This window comes from Perissodus microlepis, chromosome 17 (assembly GCF_051167445.1).
Source record: "Perissodus microlepis isolate ML-2025 ecotype Zambia chromosome 17, ASM5116744v1, whole genome shotgun sequence".
Lineage (NCBI taxonomy): Eukaryota > Metazoa > Chordata > Actinopteri > Cichliformes > Cichlidae > Perissodus > Perissodus microlepis.
In genome coordinates, this window is record NC_140477.1 from 29,787,415 (window position 1) to 29,805,694 (window position 18,280).

Genomic DNA, 18,280 nt, shown 5'->3' on the forward strand with positions numbered 1-18,280 from the left:
TTTTAGTGGGTTTTTTTTTTTTTTTGTTTTGTTTTTTTTTATTTATTATTATCTCTTTTATTGGGACAGCTGTTGAACATAACAGTAGTTTACCTTTTTAGTGTTTTATTGCTCAGCCCTGATGTCAAACTATACCTCACACTAGAGCAGGGCGATATGACCAAAAATATTTATCACGATATAGATTTGAAAATTTGCGATAATGATATAATTGACACTAGACAAAATACTTTACAACTCCACAATTTTATTAGTGCAAAAAAAAATCAATGTATTTTCACTTAAACAAGCAGCTGTTTTTTATGTGCATTAAAGTTATATAAAAATGTAACAGTGCAAATGCAAATTCCTTGCTGACAGTTTAACCAAAAGGCATTTCCAGTGGAAATTGGCTGACATATCCTGAGCATAACCAAGTATAATATCCACAAAACTTAAAAAGAGGTTATACACACACAATACGGTAATATTATGTTGAAGCACCGTACGTATCACTCCGCGAGGCGCCTGCCTACGATAGCCGTAATGCTCCGACAATCCATCAAGCGGTGTGGGTTCGTAGCTTAGCAAAGTCGTACTAAAACATTTGACAGATTTTCGAGCGCCGTGTACCACATAAAATCATTTCAAGGTCAGTAAACACAACCAGAATTCAAACATAAGGCACACGGGATTATAAGGGGCACTGTCGATTTTCAGAAAAATCAAAGGATTGATTTTAAGTGTGCCGTATTTTCCAAACAACATGGTAATAACGACGGCCCGCTAGCACGCTCTACCAAAAATAGTGCTTTGTTGTGTATCTGACGGACGAAAGCTAAACCAGTTCCACACCACTGAAGTTGCAGCATTTTTACAAACCAGTTCTGGTTCATCCGTTTCATTCAACGATCCGCTTTCGCCCTTGTCATTCTCTGTCGTCGCCGTGCCTTTTTCGCCATGTGCGTATGAAAACAAAGGCACTGCGCATGCGCGTTTTACCCATATTCTATCGCGATATTTCATTTTCTTGTCGTTGCCCAACATTATACCGGTATTACCGTGAACGGTATGATATGGCTCAGCCCTACCTCACACGACTGCTTTGTTTTTGTTTTTTCTGGTAGTCTGCTGAGTTGAACAGATCAGTCTCGACCACGTTACACAGGCCAGTGAACTCAGACTTGCAGGAGCCATGCTGATAATATTGGACCATAATGGATATTTGTAGTCTGACATCTGCACCAGTCATTAAACTCTGGTGTCAGGAAATAATGAAATTACTCTAAGAGCATGACTTCCAACTGCCAGTAAAACCTGAATTTATGGTGAACAGGGCAGAGTGGAGGCTGGCTGCCCATCTCTGCTGCTGTTTTGTTTTGTATGATTCTCTTTTTTTTTTTTTTTTTTTTTTTTTTTTTTTTTTTAAGGCTAACCAAATGTTACTGTTGCTTTTGGACAAACTGGCTTGTAGATGTTTTCTAAGCATAAAATAGACATTGTTTCCTCTCCCCTTGCCCCCTCAGGCCATTCCTGCACACCCAGGACATGTACTTCGTCTTTGTGCAGCTGCTGTCCAGCGGTTCAGCCTGGTTCGCCATTATCATCATCGTCATAACTTGCCTCTTTCCTGATGTGTTGAAGAAGGTCTTGTACAGACACCTGCAGCCCACCAGCACTCAGAAGAGTCAGGTAATGAGGGGAGGAGGTGCAGGAGCAGTATTATAAAAAAGAAAAAAAAAAGTGGAAAGTATGAATGTGTGATGGTAAGACATTTATAGGTTGTTGCCTGTGAGCCAGTGCTGGCTTAACTCTGTACTTTCTCTGGTTCACAGCAGCTGCCTAAGTGCTCTTTTGTTCTACTTGCTGTTTGGACTCTACTGTAGTTACTGAGAATACTTCACCCACTTCTCTGTTTTCACTTGCATTGAAATCGTTTTAAAAAGGGTGAAAGCCAATGAAAGATGACAGTATTCTTAAGTAGTTAACAGACTTTGAGAATAAGTCAGATATTGTTAGTTTATTACCAGATCTATGTAAACAAGTCTAAAAAAAGTTTCTGTGGGTTTGGGGTTTCCTGCAGGCTCAGAATGAAAAAATTGGCAAAAGGGCCAAATGCTTTCCAGTAGTTAAACTTGTGTGTCAAGCGTTAGATTTAATACATAATCCTACTTGTTTCACACAAAGGGAAATTATATTTCCTGCTATTTGAAAAGAGCCTGGAGGGAAGAAATAAACTAAAATGCCACTGAAAGTTAAAATGTGACAGAGGCAGGGAGGAGAAAAGGTTCTGCCCATCGTGTTGTTTAAATGAGCCTATGTGGTCACAAGTAATCAACTTGGCAGCACAAGAAGGACTTGGTGTTTATACACACATTGCATGACTCTCCTTTGATCACAGACACGCAGACCAGCTCCACACTGTGCATGGTCACCTTTCAGAGGACCCACACTGTTGCTGTATTGATTTGTCCAGCTGGAGATTGCTTATGTTTTAGTTTAGACCCTTCTCTTTCGAAATTTGTCCAGTCCTACATGGAGTTTGTATTTTCTGCTCTAACCTTTGTCCTGTTTTGTCTGTGTGTGCGATTCTGCGAGTGGGTTTGTGGTAGTGTGTGTGTCTGTGGTAGTGTGTGTGTCTGTGAGAGAGAGAGAGAGACTTTGATTTTTAACCTCTCTGTGTGTCTTCATCCTATCCTCTGTGTGCACTCTCCTGGTGTAGATGTATTCCAACCGTGTGGCGATAGGTGATGACTTCATCGCTCTGCAGCCTTTGTCCAGAGCCAAGAGCCAGCTGGGCAAAATTAGGTAGAGGAATTGAGTGATTCAGCCGTGGACTTAAAATACACCCAAAACAAAATTCAAAATATTATAAGGAGTGCCTTATTCAAATGCAATATTCTTGTACTGTGTGTGTACTTGTATTGTGATCCAGCTGTACTTATAAATCTATATTTCTATGATTTTTCAGCTATTAACACAGAGTTGCTGCCCTGCTTTTGTAATTGAAAACGTATCAATTCTTACCCTTTTTAGGAAGCTGTTCTTTGATAATGTGGCGTGACCTGACAGTGACATCAAAGCATGCTGTGCACCTCTCTTCACATTAATTCTGTTTGGCCAAAAATACACAGTGTAGTAGTTAAAATCCTGTACACAGCACACTGCAAAAAGTCCGTAGAAAGTAGAAGTATTGCTTTATGGAATAAGCACTCCTATGTAAGATCATTCATACAAAACTCAAATGTTCTTTTTCCCAGGTCTCAACTTTATTTGGTCATTTTTCTAACACTGGCAGTACCACAACTGCAGCGTTGTGTACTGTCAGTTTTAGAGTAGGAGCCTTTGTTTCATGCCTGTAACTGCGTGCTCTGCACAAGCCAATCAGCATTCTCTGTGACTGGGATGTAGAGAATATATAAATGTGTGGTTGGAGATCATGTCGAAGAATCGGGTTCAAGCACTTCAGCCGCTGCATGTGTTGCATTTTCAGTGAGAGACTGATGTAGAGAATGTGTTCTGAGACCGCTTTCCACTCCTGCCTGTCACAGCATGCCGCTGTCATTACCCCACCACCCACTGCATGTACAAATGGATAAATGAATGGGGGAGAGAATGAATGAATGCCGAATCACCTGTGAGGGCTCATAGACTCTTGACTCTTTCCCTCAGCGCTCATAACGTAAGGGGAAATGTGTTGGGGAGGCGGCTCTGATCGTCATTCAGTCAAACCTACCTCTTGACCATCAGCAAGTGGTCTTGTCACATGAGCACAATCTGGAATGCCCCTCACATGTTAAAGTGACACATGAATCAGATGCATGGTGCAGCCCATCAATCCACTACTTTTATCTATATGGCATGGTCACCTATCTTGATGTATGCCCAACTAAAACAACTCAATCTAGGACACGGAAACGCCCTCCTTAGCTCAGCGTTATCCACCTGCATGGTTTTAGGCAGATCCTCAGGGCAAGACTGCCACTCCCACAGCTGCATGACAGACTCTTGAACTGGTTTGGACTGTTTTGTACAGCAGCATGTTGCTATGAATGAAACCCTGTGTTGTCTCACGTATTTTTCATTGATTGAATTGAAGATCTTGCTCTTTCGTAGTTGATGTCAGGATAAAAACCTGTAAGGAAAATGCTAACAATAGCATAAGCTCTATTTGATAACACAAAGGCCAAAGAGCCAAATTTAGGGTGGTTCTCTCTTAATGAGTGAACATGAGCAAATGGGGAGTTTTTTTATTCTTTTTAACTGTCCAAGGTGAGCAAATCTTTGGTTGATACAGAGGTCATATTTAGTTTTGCTATTATTACTTTTGTTATGAGCAAGGATCATTGAATTTTTATTGCTTCTGCATGTTTTTATAGCTTGCTAATTTGTATGGTTCAAAAAACAGTGGGCTGGATTTACTGTTCATGCTAGTTTATAGCACACTTAGTCGCTGGTTTATACACTATCAAAGTAAACTGAATCTGCAGGCTGTAGTTAGTGGGGCAGATAGATTGGGTTGTGAGTTGCTTTTTGTCCTCACTGACAAACAGCCTGTAAGTTACAGTCAAGTTGAATCAGTTATCTGAAACTGTTGTAACAGCAACTAAATGTGCCATCTATGACAGTAGGGTTTATTGCCTCTCTCGTTAAAAGTTTTAGCTAGGCGTACCTAATAAACTACCGTCTGAATGTGTTTCGGGCTGCTTGTATAAAGATAAAGCTGGTCTCATCTCAGAAACTAAATGAGCAGAAACCAGCTATTGATTTGGAGAGCACAGGTGAGGGTACAGAGCACATTATGCTAAACAGATTCACTCAGTCTGAGCGATTTGTTGAATTTCTGCGTTCAAAATCTTAATGGTATATTCATGTTAATGTGCTGCATAATGCAGTATGTTCAGCTCTGCTGAGATAATTCCGGAACTATTCAGTTTCCTTTTGTTTTTTCTTAATTAGATTAGATAGAGGTAATCGTAAAAGAACCCAGAGGGCTCTCTAGGGTTTACTGTTGTTTGCCTACTCTGCAGCTCTGATAGATTCAGCAGCAGGTTAATTGCTTTGGATTCTAATAGATGTGCTTCTATCTCTGTTTCCCTCAAGATGCTTGTCATATGAATGAAGCTTCTTTCTGCTCATTTGTTGCCTAGTTTCACGGCCGTTTTTGAGCGCACTGGCCGTCTAGCCACTGTGCTTAGTTGTCTTTAACTTTTGTAGGAAATGAAGCCCTCCACTAGTGCCCTCATCAAAGCCCTTTACATTTTCTAAAAGACTTATTTCACTTATTCTCAACTAGTGATTTCTGATTATCTCGCAGTCCTAATTAAATTGTGATTTAAATGTGCAGCAGGGGACTTTGAGCAAAAAGCAGGAAGCAGCTGGACTTGTCAGCTCTTCTGCTTTGTCGAGAAGGTCACTTGTGAAGGGCTTTAAGAAGGAGCGGCATTGATTTGGCCTCTCTGTATGAAGTAATGTATTCAAGTACACTGTAGAGTGAAGGTCAGAAATTCCCCCAATTAACTGGCCCCCTATAGTGCAGCCTGGACTGGCTCTTGACCGAATGATCGCTTGCTTGCTGACTAATGAATCCTCCAGTTAGTGAATAAGCAGCACTGGAAAACATATCCACTGTACCTCAAATTGTTTTCCAGCTGTACGAGACAAAAGCTGATCTGCATGTAAATCAAAATAAGAACAAATATTTGATACCTTTAGACAAATTGCACAATTAATGAAATGTAGCAATTATTTGATCCAATCATCCAAATCGTTTTGTTTCAGTAAACACCTAAAGATTGAACATGAGATGAAACTGCTAAGAAGGATGTGTTTTGCAGTGCACCTGGTTTGTTTTTTTAGTGTTCAGCCAACCGTCCGCAAGGTTGACTGTATGACTAGCTAGTGGGGCTCACTGTAAGCATCTTGTGTCCTTCAGATGGAAGAGGGTGAGGGTTCAGTCGGCCCAGAATATGACCCTGTTAAAGCCCAGCGGAGCCCAGGGGAGGACAATTGGCACCTGCTAGCTGCTTATCCTCCCCCTGCTGCCCCCGGCCCAGACTCATGCTCCCTTAGGTAGTACCGTACATGTACTTCACTTCCATCTGCCCCCCTCCTTGTACAATCACTGCCTGGGCATCGTCTTCACCTGAGGACCAACCAACCCTGTGCACCCTTTCATAGCTGCACTCAGTTGCACAACCTGCAGCCCTTGATCATTAACCCATAACTGTTTGTCACAGCTGCTCCCACACAGCCTTTTAACTCGTTACTCAAATAAGATTCCTGTTTGTCTTTGTGTCTGTCCCACGTTGTATATGAGTGACCCCATGCTTTCCCAGCCAGTCACAATTAACTTCATCCTTCCCTTACCTGTCAGTGAATAACACCGTCCTTCCCTGCCCAGATGTGACTGACCCTGTCCTCCCCTTACCCAACCATGATTTTTTTTTACTCATCCTTTTCCCAACCCGGTCTCAATTCACCCCTCACTGGTTTCTGATCAGGTATGGGTTCAGAGTTTAGACACAGAGAGAATGCTGTTGGCATGCTGACTTTGTCCTTGCCATGTTTTCATCTCATACGCAGTGATATATCTTTGCTTGCTTGTAAGGGTTTTACATCACCTTTAATTCCTTTTCAATTATGACTTTAAATATCTTTTTTTCCCATTAGTTCCATAATTTAATAGTTTTTGTTTCCGTGAGTTATTTTTGTGAGTGCTAGAAACCAAGATTATTCTATCACGCAGATCGACGTGCACTTTCTTGTTTCTCTTTAAAGCAGCAAAATGCTGTGCTCAGTAACAGGACAGAAAGCAAGAACTTAGTTGAAAGCTGTAATTAATATTGTGGTAAGTCAGCCAGAGGATGACGTCAACCATACAGCTGTCACTGAGGCCTTGGCTATTTTAATGGCAAAGCCTTCAGCTCTAGCATTCATTTTTCAAAAGGTTTACATGAGAATTATTAATCTTACAGTCTGGTCTTGTTTTAATCTCTGAATTATGTGACTGCCTCTTTTTTTAGAGGTTAAAAAATAAATAATAAAACCCAAGAGTTGGTTGAAAACACTGCAGTGCTGAATTTGGCTCTGTATTTACAGGCTCTGTGATGACTCATTGGTTCTCCACAGGTTGATGCAGGGGTTCATTTCAAAATCATTATTGTTAGTTAATCTAAAGACAGACTCATATGGTGCTGTCTACTTAGAAAGGATATTTCTCCAACAGATAATCAGTAGAATAAGGTGCGTAATGTTCATAGCTACAGCTGTGGTTGTGCTTCTTTTCCTGTTTTCAACAGCCCCAGCTTTTCTTTTCTTTTTTTCAATAGAGAAAACGCTGTACAATAGAACCTGAGTCTAAAAACCAGACATTTATAGTATAACCTTGGAGCACCTGACAGTGTCAGAGTAATTCATATTCACCGTGACCTGTCTTTGTTTTGCTGTCTCCAGCGAGGAAGCAGAAGTTTGGATTCATGCCTAGCATGTCTCCAGTTTCAGCTGCAGAAAAGCACAACATCCATAAGTGAAAGCACACTGGAATCCACGGGTCACTTACCCAGACACAAATGACTGTCAGCATTACCACATTAGAGGGGACATCGTGAAATGATCGAGTTTAGAAACCGTTTTGTACAAAAGCCAACTTTGGCGATATCTCAACTTTCTGATTCTGTACTATGACACAGTATCGAACTGTACCTGTGTGTTACTGGACCTTCAAAACAATCAAAACCTTTTTCCTCAATACTATTAGCATAGTAGATTTATGAATTATGTTCATGTAATACACAGTAATAAATGGGACCTACACTTGAGAGGTAGTAGTAGGGAACACAATGCCAGCTGAATAAGTGTAACTCTACACCACTGTCACTTTTTCCTCGTTGTCTCTACTGCATCACCTACTGTCAGGTGCTTCCTTAGGTCAGCAGACAGGTTTCTCATTTAATTTAGCTTTATCTACGAGTGCACCACTGGCTCACTAAGCAATCTAGTTTTAAAAAAAGTTTGTTTGTTTGTTTTTAAATAATCCCAAAACATGTAGTCTTGCGAAAAAAGTCAACTTAATAGCGAGCCAGCCTGAGCATAAGGAAGTAGAGAAAAATGGGCTTATGGTTAGTTTATGTTAAATGTTTATGTTGATGCTAAGTGATCCATCACAGATGCGACAGCCTAGCAGAAAGACCTGCGTTGAGTTTTCGAGGCTCTGGAACAAAAAGTCATCTTTCCTTGAAGGTTTGTTTTGTAGTCGTAGTCTAATGCCACAGCTTCTGCTCTGTGAACAAAAATCCTCTGCTGAGGTGCACAAGGAGGAAAAGAATAGCTTTGGGTGGTCTTCATTTGCTGCAGATGCTACACAGCCTATCTTGTGTAATGCCCAGCTACTATCAGGAACCTAGAATAGAACCACTGCAGGAACTTTATGTATTTAGCAATTGATATTTGGTTTTGGCACAAGGCCGAAGACACTTGATCTGGTTTAATGTTGCCCAAAAATTATACAGCAGATCATTTTTAAGTTTAACTACAAACATATGTTTTTTCTCATAGGATTTTGTTTTGTTTTTAAGTATTTATTTACCACATTTCAATCCCTGATGTAGCATGTTTTGAATGTTTTCCCTTGTACATCACTGTTGCTGTGACAGCATGCAAAACATCATCCTCCAGTCACTCTTTTCATACCAGTCATCCTGAATTGTTTTGGTTTTGATCTTTCTTTGTTTTCTTCTCTTTCTCCACTCAAATCTTGTTTTTTTTTCTCCTTAATTTTCTGTGATTTCATTCTGTGCCACCTTTTTCATTTTTGTTTTATTCACTTTCTCTCCCTCTGTTTCTGCGCTTCTTCCACTTTTTGCCTTCCCTCCAGTCTCTACCAGCCTCCCAGGTGCAGAACCTCAGCTGCATGGAATCCCTGTGCTGCTACCAACAGGGGCAGAGCGGCTGTACCCGCCTGGCCCGCCTCCTGGAGCAAATGACTGGACGCTGCAAGGCCAGCGCCAACAATTGCCACACATCCAGCCGCAACAACAGGTGGGGAAGACTACGACATCGAGAAAGCGTGATTTTGAATGACGAACCCTCGGCACCTCTTGGTGTCAGAAATCTGGGCTTCAGTCCCGACCGTTGTAGCCCATAATGTGACTGCAGGTCAACTGTAAGTCTTGTTCAGATTTATAGTAATTTGAACTTAGTGGTGGGGAAGCTGGGCTCCAGGTGTTCCTAGAGGCTGGTTTTAGGCTGAATCTTAGCAGGACTTTGGGACAGCAGCCAAAAGAAGGAGTTAGAGGCTGAACATATGTGGATCAAGCCATCATGGACTGCACTACTATGAGTTTCTCATTTCCATCAAAGTCCGTGTTGGGAGTCTGGAGTCTGAACATTCTGATTAACCAGACAGAAGGGTGTGCTTAATGTCATATCCACAGAAATGCATCAGTACTCCATAGAACCAAAACCACAGGGCGATTCTGATGGCTGTGCTGTCTTACAAAGCATGCAGGTGTGAATGTTTGGCAGACTAACAAGGAGAATCTGGGTTACAGTATTATTTATTAATACACGATATACCGGTGTCCAGCGGGTCTGTCTTGTGTAACCCATATTTAAGGGTTTGTCTGTATGTTAACCCATGTGTCTGTGTCCTAACAACATGCTGTGATCTGTTTGTCTTGTCTGTTACCCTTTCCAAAATATTCTCCAAAAATCACATGGCAGTGAGTCTGATTAATAACCAAGGAATAACTAAGGTTTCAAGGAATTTTGCAATGCGCTTTAACAGATAACCCAAGCACTGCATTAAAGTCGGTTTGTTAGCCTTGTATTCACTAACAGGCCCTATTTTTCATTGAAAAGCTACTTCACATGAGATGAGACCAGACAATGGTTAACTTGTCCAAATAATAATGTGGATTTAGATATTTCTGGGACTGATGAGCTGTCAAAAACATTTAAGTGGTAAGCCGAAGCAATGAGATTGAACAGTAACTGCAATGCGAGGTCTTTGCTGCAGAGAGAAAATGAAATATTCCAGTTTACAGCAGAAAATGAGCATTTGATTATGCAGATTTCTTCAAAGCTGCAAGTCCACTTTGTGACAAAAGGATGATGAAACGGAAACAGTTTGATTATCTCTTTGTTTGTTTGTTTGTTTTTTTTGGGAGGGGGGGGAGGTGCAGCTTTAACAACTTCAGTTTATCGGTCTGACCAATCTGCAGTGAAATCTGCAATCTGCAATCTGTGTCTTTTCACCCGAACCCCGGCGACTCTGTGGGGTCATCGATTTATCGACTGATCAGCCCTCTCTGCTGAGCAGTCATTATTTGTTTAAACAGCTTGGGACCCTCAGTATTGATCGCACTGAGTTAGATGGTGTGAGCATGTGTATTTGTTTGTTTCTAACTGTTTGTGTGTGTGTGTAAAGGTCATGACAGCATGCAGGGCAAATAAGGGATTCAGGGGTCTCCCCGTAGCCCGCATGGGGACTAATAAATGACAACGTCTTATGTGAAGAAGTTGTTTTTAATCTTTTTGAACATTCTCATAGTAGAGACATTGTTCCTGGCTGCAGTTACATCTTTCAATCAATAACCTCTGGTTTGGCATCAGATGATCACGTTAGACTTTGCTTCAGCTGGTGAGATGATAAATTGGGTCCCATGCTTTAATATTTATACCCTTCATTATTCCCTCAGCTGTGGGGGGGTTATCTACCATGAAATGTTTTAGCAGATCTGATGTCAGGGTCATTTTGCTGAAGCCCCTTTGCTTCAGGGAGAAACTGCCACTAAATGCATGATTCAATTTAGATGAATTTCTTCCTGTGGGAATGATTGATTTTTGTTTTCTGACCTTGGCACAAACCAATCAGTCGTATTCTTCCAAGTAAGGACATGGCTGCCAGTTTGTTCTCGCCAAAGAATAAATAATGAACATCTAGAAAATGCTTTGCCTAGCTGTGCTTCATACTGTAAATACAAAAAAACAAAGTGGAGTAACAAACTCGTAGCTGATTCTGCAAGTTTATTTTCCTCCCTCCCCTATGCGTTCCTCTTCTCGCTCTTCTTCACCTTTTGGGTGTGATGGCAAAAAGCAGGAAACTGCAAAGAACGCCTAAACAGGTAGTGAGAGCCAGCTAATATTTGGCCTTAATGCTAGGATACTGCCATAGAGGAAATGGAATATATCCACCCATTCCTATATTCTATGCTTAATGACTGGAAGGGACATATAGCAAGCATATGTAGTACTTATATAATACATGACGCATTTATCTCATATTTATTGGAAGCCCAGTTACAGTTGGCTGCTGTACTTGGCCTGTTGCTGGCCAAGGTTAAATATTTTCGTGACAAAGCAGAAATTTTTTGTTTTTGGATTTGAATGTTTTTTCTGGAAGTTTTAGGGGAAAAATGCAGGTTTTATAACAAAAAGACTTCCTAAACAGAAGAAGACTGCTTAGGACACCAGAGGGGCTGCTGGGATGTGTAGTCTCAGTCTCAGTTTTGAGGTGGGTTTTTTTTTTTCTCCCTGCTACTTCCTCCAATCTTTTTCTATCGGATCCTGAAGCCTTATTATGCTTCTGGGAAGAGGCCATGATTGAAGGCGTGCTCGTTTTAAATCCCATGGTGTTCCAGTTGGGTGGAGTTATCGTCCCTACAGGTTCAAATTACAGGAACAAAAACATGAATGCCCAGAGTGTGTCTTGTTGCATGGGGGCTGCTGTTGCCTTTGGTATTTTGTAAACAATATAATCATGTATGTATCTATCTGTGCCTACACACACACACACACACACACACACACACACACACACACACACACACACACACACACACACACACACACACACACACACACACACACACACAGAGTTTTTCTGTCCTCACTGTGTGCGTCTTTGTCCTTCCGTGTCTGAAATCTGCATAATGTTGTTCGACCTTCCAGATTAATTATTCATGTACTGTTACCGTCCCCTGTGAGCCGTCTTGTCAGAAATCTGCTTGTTCTTTTCCTCTTCTTGGGTTCACGCTGCCACCGTCTTATAACCCCCCAAAAAACAGTTTTAGGTGTTAACATAGTTCATCGTAACCCAGGGAGCAACGATGGTTTTTAGTACTGAGATGCTTCACTATAACCCCCCACCCCCACCCCCCGCCTGTGAGTAGACAGCTGAGCATGTGACAGCATGTGAGAGCGCCCCCAGTCAAACCATTTGAGTCATGAGTCTATTTAAAGTCCCTGGGTGCCCCTGTAGTTTCTTTTCTTCTGTTTAGCAGGTATTAAAACAGTTGTCTTCATGTTGGTGTTAGACTAAAGGTTGAGAGATATACTTTGAGTAGACCTACTGACATCTTTTGGGGGGGTGTTAGGTGAGAGATGCAGCAACTCTGAAGTTGGACAACACAAAACAGTTGATTTTTGTAAAAGCTGTCAGTTGTGATGTCAGTTCAGATGTGGTAGCCAGGCTTGGAGGTGCTGTTTGACGTCAGTGGATGCTGAGCTGTGGTCTCTCTGTTACTCCTCGCTCGAGCTTTGAGGCGGAAGCTCTGATCGTGAACTCTGGTTCAGCTTTGATGTGAGTCAGCACATTGGAGGCTGGTGTGTTGTGACTTTTAAAGCCGTTTCAAACAGTGTTTGCTGTGTTCATGTTTTTCTGGTCCCACATAAACCAAATGGATGAGACTGTATGGACGATTTGTTTGTTAGATATTTCCAAAGGAGTCTCAGCTCACCAAGCTAATAATAGGGAATTGGCTGTAACTCAGTCATGTCATATAACGTTATGCACTGTATGTGTTTGTGTTCAGTACTAAAGAATAGCAAATCAACCCTGCTGTTGTATATTTAATAGGCAGGATATCAGATGCTAATGATTATTTTGAAGCTGATAAATGATGAAAGAATGTTTCTGATGCTTGTTCATCTTAATTTTATTTCTCTTTATGATTCTACTCATGAGTTGAGTAGCTCAAGTCTCTCCCCAGCTCCTCAAAGGGAAAACACAGGTGGAGAAAACAGCTAAACCTGTCTTAAACACATTTCTGGAGGCAATTGTTAGAAGAAGCACATCTACTGTATGAACCTGTATGTAGAACCCTTGTTGTAATGTTGAGTGTCAGGCTTTGCATTTTATTCTGGTATCTAATTCAGTTCCAGCCAGGATCGTGCCATCTTTAAAACTGACTGATGGTGCGTGTCCACATGGGTGTTATTCTTTGTGAGTGATCACCCCAATTCCCAGCACTGGAATCTCGATGGGAGAGCCACGATATGATTGGCAAATACTCCAGTAAGGGTGCAAACACTGACGTGTAGCTGATTGGCCGTTTGCTCCCACCACAAACATCCTAAAGTAAATATCGCTCTAAATGGCACAAGTAATGGGTGACATCACCTTGTTTTCCATGAGCCCCGCCTCTTCATAGTGTAAAAAGCTACAGCCACAAAAAGATGAATGAAAACGTCCCATTATTAGGGACCCCAACAGGTCAGAAACACCAGCAACTAGAAAAACACTGCAAAGCACACAAAATGCAAACGAAGTGGAAAAAAATACAATGGAAGTAGGAAAGAAAATCTCAAAAAACACAGAAGTGTTTTGGGGAACAGCTGTGGAAGTGACAGAAACCAACACATGCGACACACCGAGACACGCTTAAAAGAAGCAGAGGATTCCTATGAGGGACAAAATAGATGCTGTAGATACATGTTTGTCTCCCAACAACACTTCTGTTTTGCTTTGTCAGGGTGTGTGGGGTTTGTTTTCTTGCAATGTGTTTGACCTCTCGGGGCCACCGTACAGCTTTGGTAAACAGTTGTGCCTTCTTTGGTTCAGTCACTGAGTGCAGGACTTTTAAATTGTGGGCCGTTGCCGATAAAGATTAGTGCGAGTTACTGAGGAGAGACTTGTGATACTCACTAACACCATCACACCATTACTAACCTCACTCATCACTCACTCACTCTTCTCTGCTTCTTCCAGCCTGGTTGTGTAGATTGTAATCACCAACCTGTGGACAGCAGTGTAAGCTAGTGATAGCTCAGCCCCACTCTTACACCCACACGCAGAAACCCACTTAGGCCAGCCTTCTAACCGTCACTCACCCTGCTGCCTGTTTTCAGGTCTTGGAGCGACACGGAGAACTTGTACTCCAACGATCGCAGCATCCTGACGCTGTCGCCCATCGAGGCCACCCACTGCTGACTCCCGGGGCCGCTGACTGTAGCACAGGGGGCCGGGGGGAGAGCCACCACTCCATTATGAGTCATAATCACACCCCCCGCAACCTCAGCCACCATTTTCAAAACAATTTCATTTTAAACTCGGTTAATTCCCAGCAGGATGCAGCACTGCTACAAATGGGATAAGGATCCAAAGAACTCGTTTGAGTCTATGCTGAGAGGAACGTCAGATGGGAGCGAAAACTCTGAAGGAAATGGAACATGTGGTGCGAGCTATTTGTGCAGCTACGTTTACGCTTGAAGATCCGGTCTGTGTCTGAGCTGTAAAATGCCTGGATTCCTGCAAGCGGATCTGCAAGTCCATCAAACTGGAAAACATCCTCCATAAAATCAGTTTTTAGTCACGTGAACTCCTCTGGAGCCCTTTCATTGTCAAAACAGCGATTTCTGACTGAGTACACTTTTTGCTGCGAGTGTCAAAGTGAGCATCCAGAGGATTTGTCAGGTCGACAGCAAGCCAGGATCATATACGTAGCAAAACATCCTGTTGCTTCCATAAACTGCTACAAAAACTCTTCATTCAGACCTCCCACCACAGCCCTGCAGCATCCAGAACATGAAGCCTCATCTCTACCGCGGTACCAAAGACCAAAAAGGATTCCGACTGGAGTTTAAAAGGAAAAGTGTTTATTTTTTTGTGCCTGATTGTACAGAAGCTTATATTGTTAAAGGAGACTTGTTGTTGTTCATGCTGCTTTTGTCGTCTGTTCTGGCCTCTTTGTCCCCCCCCACCCCTCCCAGTGCACCACTGTGAAAGAGGCCCAATGTTTTAAAAAGCCATACGTTTTTGAAGAGGTCAGATTATTGGAGGTACTGCAGATGGACGCTTGTGGGAGCTTGTTGTTAAATTTGTTCTCCTCGAATGCCTTTTGTCACCCAGCCCGGCGACCAGAAGCATCTCAGCATTAAAGCCCACGAGGTCTGGCAGAGTCATCCATGTCAGCTGCCTAAAAATACGTCCGATTTGACACCATTATTTTATTTATGCTTTTTCCGGTGAGGCTGTAACAGTGAGATGCTTTTCCAAACCGTGGCTGATGCACGTCGACCCAAGACAGCAGAATGTGTTAAAGTTCAGAGGGGAAAGGAAAAGCAGAGCATTTGCACAAATCACATATCAAAATTATTTTGTTGGGTTTCTTTCTTTCTTTTTCTTTCTTTCTTTTTTTTTTTCATTGGGAAAAGTCATTGTCACCGTTCACATCTGAAACCATTTGAATCACATTTTTTGCTGTTACATTGTTATTTTATTACCCCCCCCCCCCCCCCCATGTGTGTTTGTCTCCACCTGCTGTTGGAGGTGTGTGTGTGTGTGTTTTGTTTTTTCTCTGTTGGTTGAAGGAGGTACGGTCCATCATAGCCGTTTGTACGTATTTGAATGATCTCAGCGACCACCCGGCACTACCACTTTTACTCATATCAGCGTATGTGCAAGCAGGATGTTGGTGTGATATTAAATACTTAACAGGGCCAAAAAGGATGTTTCACTAAGATCACTACCACACTGTTGCTCCACATTTTACACAGTTGACGAGTTGACCTCATATCTGCTAATAAAATATCTACCTTGATGCACCGCTGGGCTCACAGTGGATAAAGGAAACTATAACTTAATGCAGTTTTATAAAAGTATTCAATAGATTACAAAGTTTCTGTGAACACAGTTGTGTTATTCCACCGTGTGTGCGTGTTGTGTTAAACTTGATCTTGATTTAACAGAAAGTCTTAGTCATGATTTCTGAGCGTGGAGCTGGAAAGACCAGGATGTAACCAGCAGAGCAAGTTGCATTATGGGAGCTGTAGGAACCACTTTAAGCCAGGATATCCATGCCTCTGCAGTGTTTTACTGGGACTCCTTGTCTGGCTGCTTTTTGAACTCAATGTGGATGTTTGATTCACCATCATCCCTTTAATACCTTTTTAAAAAAGGGACTAAAATACGCTGATTTCTTTTAGTTTCCTTTTTTTTAAACTAGAAGATGGCTTTAAAAACACTTGGCGCCTCGCACAGCGGCATCTTTTCCCTGACCCTCCACGTCTTTCCAGCTCCACGACCCTCCTCCTGTAACACGCATTCAGTTGATCTCATGTCAAAACATTCCCTCTGTGTGAGATCTTGTAAGAGCCAGTGCACATCACAACTTGAAACATTGTTTGCTACACACACTAGCACATGACTGATGTTTTAAAATAGAGGTAAAAAAGTCCTCTAATGCTGGGGAAACAGCCCACATCACAGCGAGCTGAGGTAGCCGCGTGGGTGACGTTACGACATTCGTTTTTGTTCAGGTTGAACCCGTACACTCGTGTGAAGCAATAATCATCATTGTCACGATATGAGTCTGCTAAAAGGTCAGGTGATGTCATCACTGACCCCACCTCCCGACACCACATCAACCCAGATAACAGAGCGACCACTGAGCTCGGTGTTTGGGGGCATCAGCACTGCACACTGCAGAGTTTCTGCATGATATTTTGGAGCAGATGGCAGGAGGAGGAAATGCGAGTCCTTCCTGACCAAAGGCAAGTGACACAAAGCCCAAAACACCTGCAGTGTCAGTGCGGTTCTGATGCCCCCTTGTGCTCAATGTGGACACCAGTAGTGTCCAAAATAATGGTGTCACATGTTGGAGGTGGTGGTTACGTGGCTCCAAAACAGCCTCCCTTTTCAAAGTAGCAGACTTGATTACATAACAGTCTCTGTTAGACTGAAACAAAAGTAATAACAGCTCGAAATTTATTCTCCACACTCCACCACAGCCGTGACGGCTGGAAATGTTTTTAATTAATGTAATCCACTACTAAGTGGCACCAAAGTGATCTTTTCACGGCTGTTTTCTCTGCCCCGGGTTCCAAACAGCCGTGAAAAGAGCTTGTGTGAAAACACGGACCAGATCCTATAAAGCGCTGCAGCACTGACGTCATCCGGAGGCCTTGTATCTGAGTTCAGATACAAGGCCTGGAGGGGTTTTGTAGAAGCAGATGATTACTCAGTCACATAACTCAGAGTGGTGACTTAATATTTCATCACGCCTCAAGCCCCCGTGATCGTCATGTCCATCCACTGAGGCATGAGCATGAGTGGAAATTGGTACTAAAGATCAAACCACTTGTTTAAGTTGAAAAGTAAGATCAGAGCTGGAGGCTGATGACTTCAGTGCCAAGGTGCTCTTTCAAAATAAAAGTTTGCAGACTTGCATGAAGTTACAAAACCCCTGATCGTAAATAGAGGGAGTTCAGATTGAAATGTCAGCTGCCAGTGTCGTGCAGCCTGTCACTCGGAGCCCATCAGAAAGATGCGGGGATGCATGTCAGCGCTCAGTCTGACTTCGTTTGTTCCCTCCTCATCAGTAAGTCGTGCTGCACCTGAGCATTACTACATAATTTCTTCTGTTATCTGATGCTGTTTGTCTGTCCTCTACTGTCTGTAAACCTGTCTTATAGCTGAAGATGCTGTTCGATTTACGAAATAAAAACATTTTTAAAGTAACAGGTCTGTGGCCTCCACTCATTTAAAAACAGTCGTGGGAAGTTGGACCCTCACCAAAGGCAAGTGGAGCAGCTTACCACTGATAACGCTCCATGGAGTTAATGAGGGAGAGATGGCACAATTAAGACGTGCAGCACATAGCTGAGAGGAATGAACACAGACTCCACCCACATGAAGATCCATGAACATGCTGGGATACTGTCCATTTTTACTGCTTTCATCAATAATGTGAAGTGCTGCAGTCGTAAAAAGAAATTCCCTCAGTGTGAGAATTTTTAGGCAGAAAACCAGAGTTTAGTGCAACCTTTCAGTTAGTGTTCATGTCCTCATGTCACATCCTTGTAAGCTACACTCTATGCCCTACTATTGTGTTGGTCCCCCTTTTGTTCTCAAAACATCCCCAACCCTTTAAGGCATGGACTCCACTAGACCCTTGAAGCCGTACTGTGGTATCTACAAGGTTGACAGTAACGCTTGTGCAGGTGGTATGTGTGAAGAGTAATATCCACATGGCTAGCAGGACCAGATGTTTCCCAGCAGAACATTGTTTTTTAAAAAACG

At 42.3% G+C, this 18,280-nt stretch overlaps 1 protein-coding gene across 3 annotated transcripts in view; it reads left to right on the plus strand.

The window, feature by feature from the left end:
- Positions 1-17,719, plus strand: part of atp11b (ATPase phospholipid transporting 11B) — a 50,355-nt gene extending 32,636 nt beyond the window's left edge. For 2 of the 3 annotated variants that reach the window (XM_084911052.1, XM_084911055.1), the window contains 3 exons: positions 1,506-1,671; positions 8,855-9,018; positions 14,110-17,719. In XM_084911052.1, the coding sequence (XP_084767178.1) occupies positions 1,506-1,671; positions 8,855-9,018; positions 14,110-14,191 (412 nt within the window). In that variant the 3' untranslated portion in view covers positions 14,192-17,719. Of the gene's footprint in view, positions 1-1,505; positions 1,672-8,854 lie in introns of all 3 variants that reach the window. The other variant, XM_084911051.1, reaches the window with a different exon arrangement.
- The last annotated feature ends 561 nt before the right edge of the window (positions 17,720-18,280 follow it).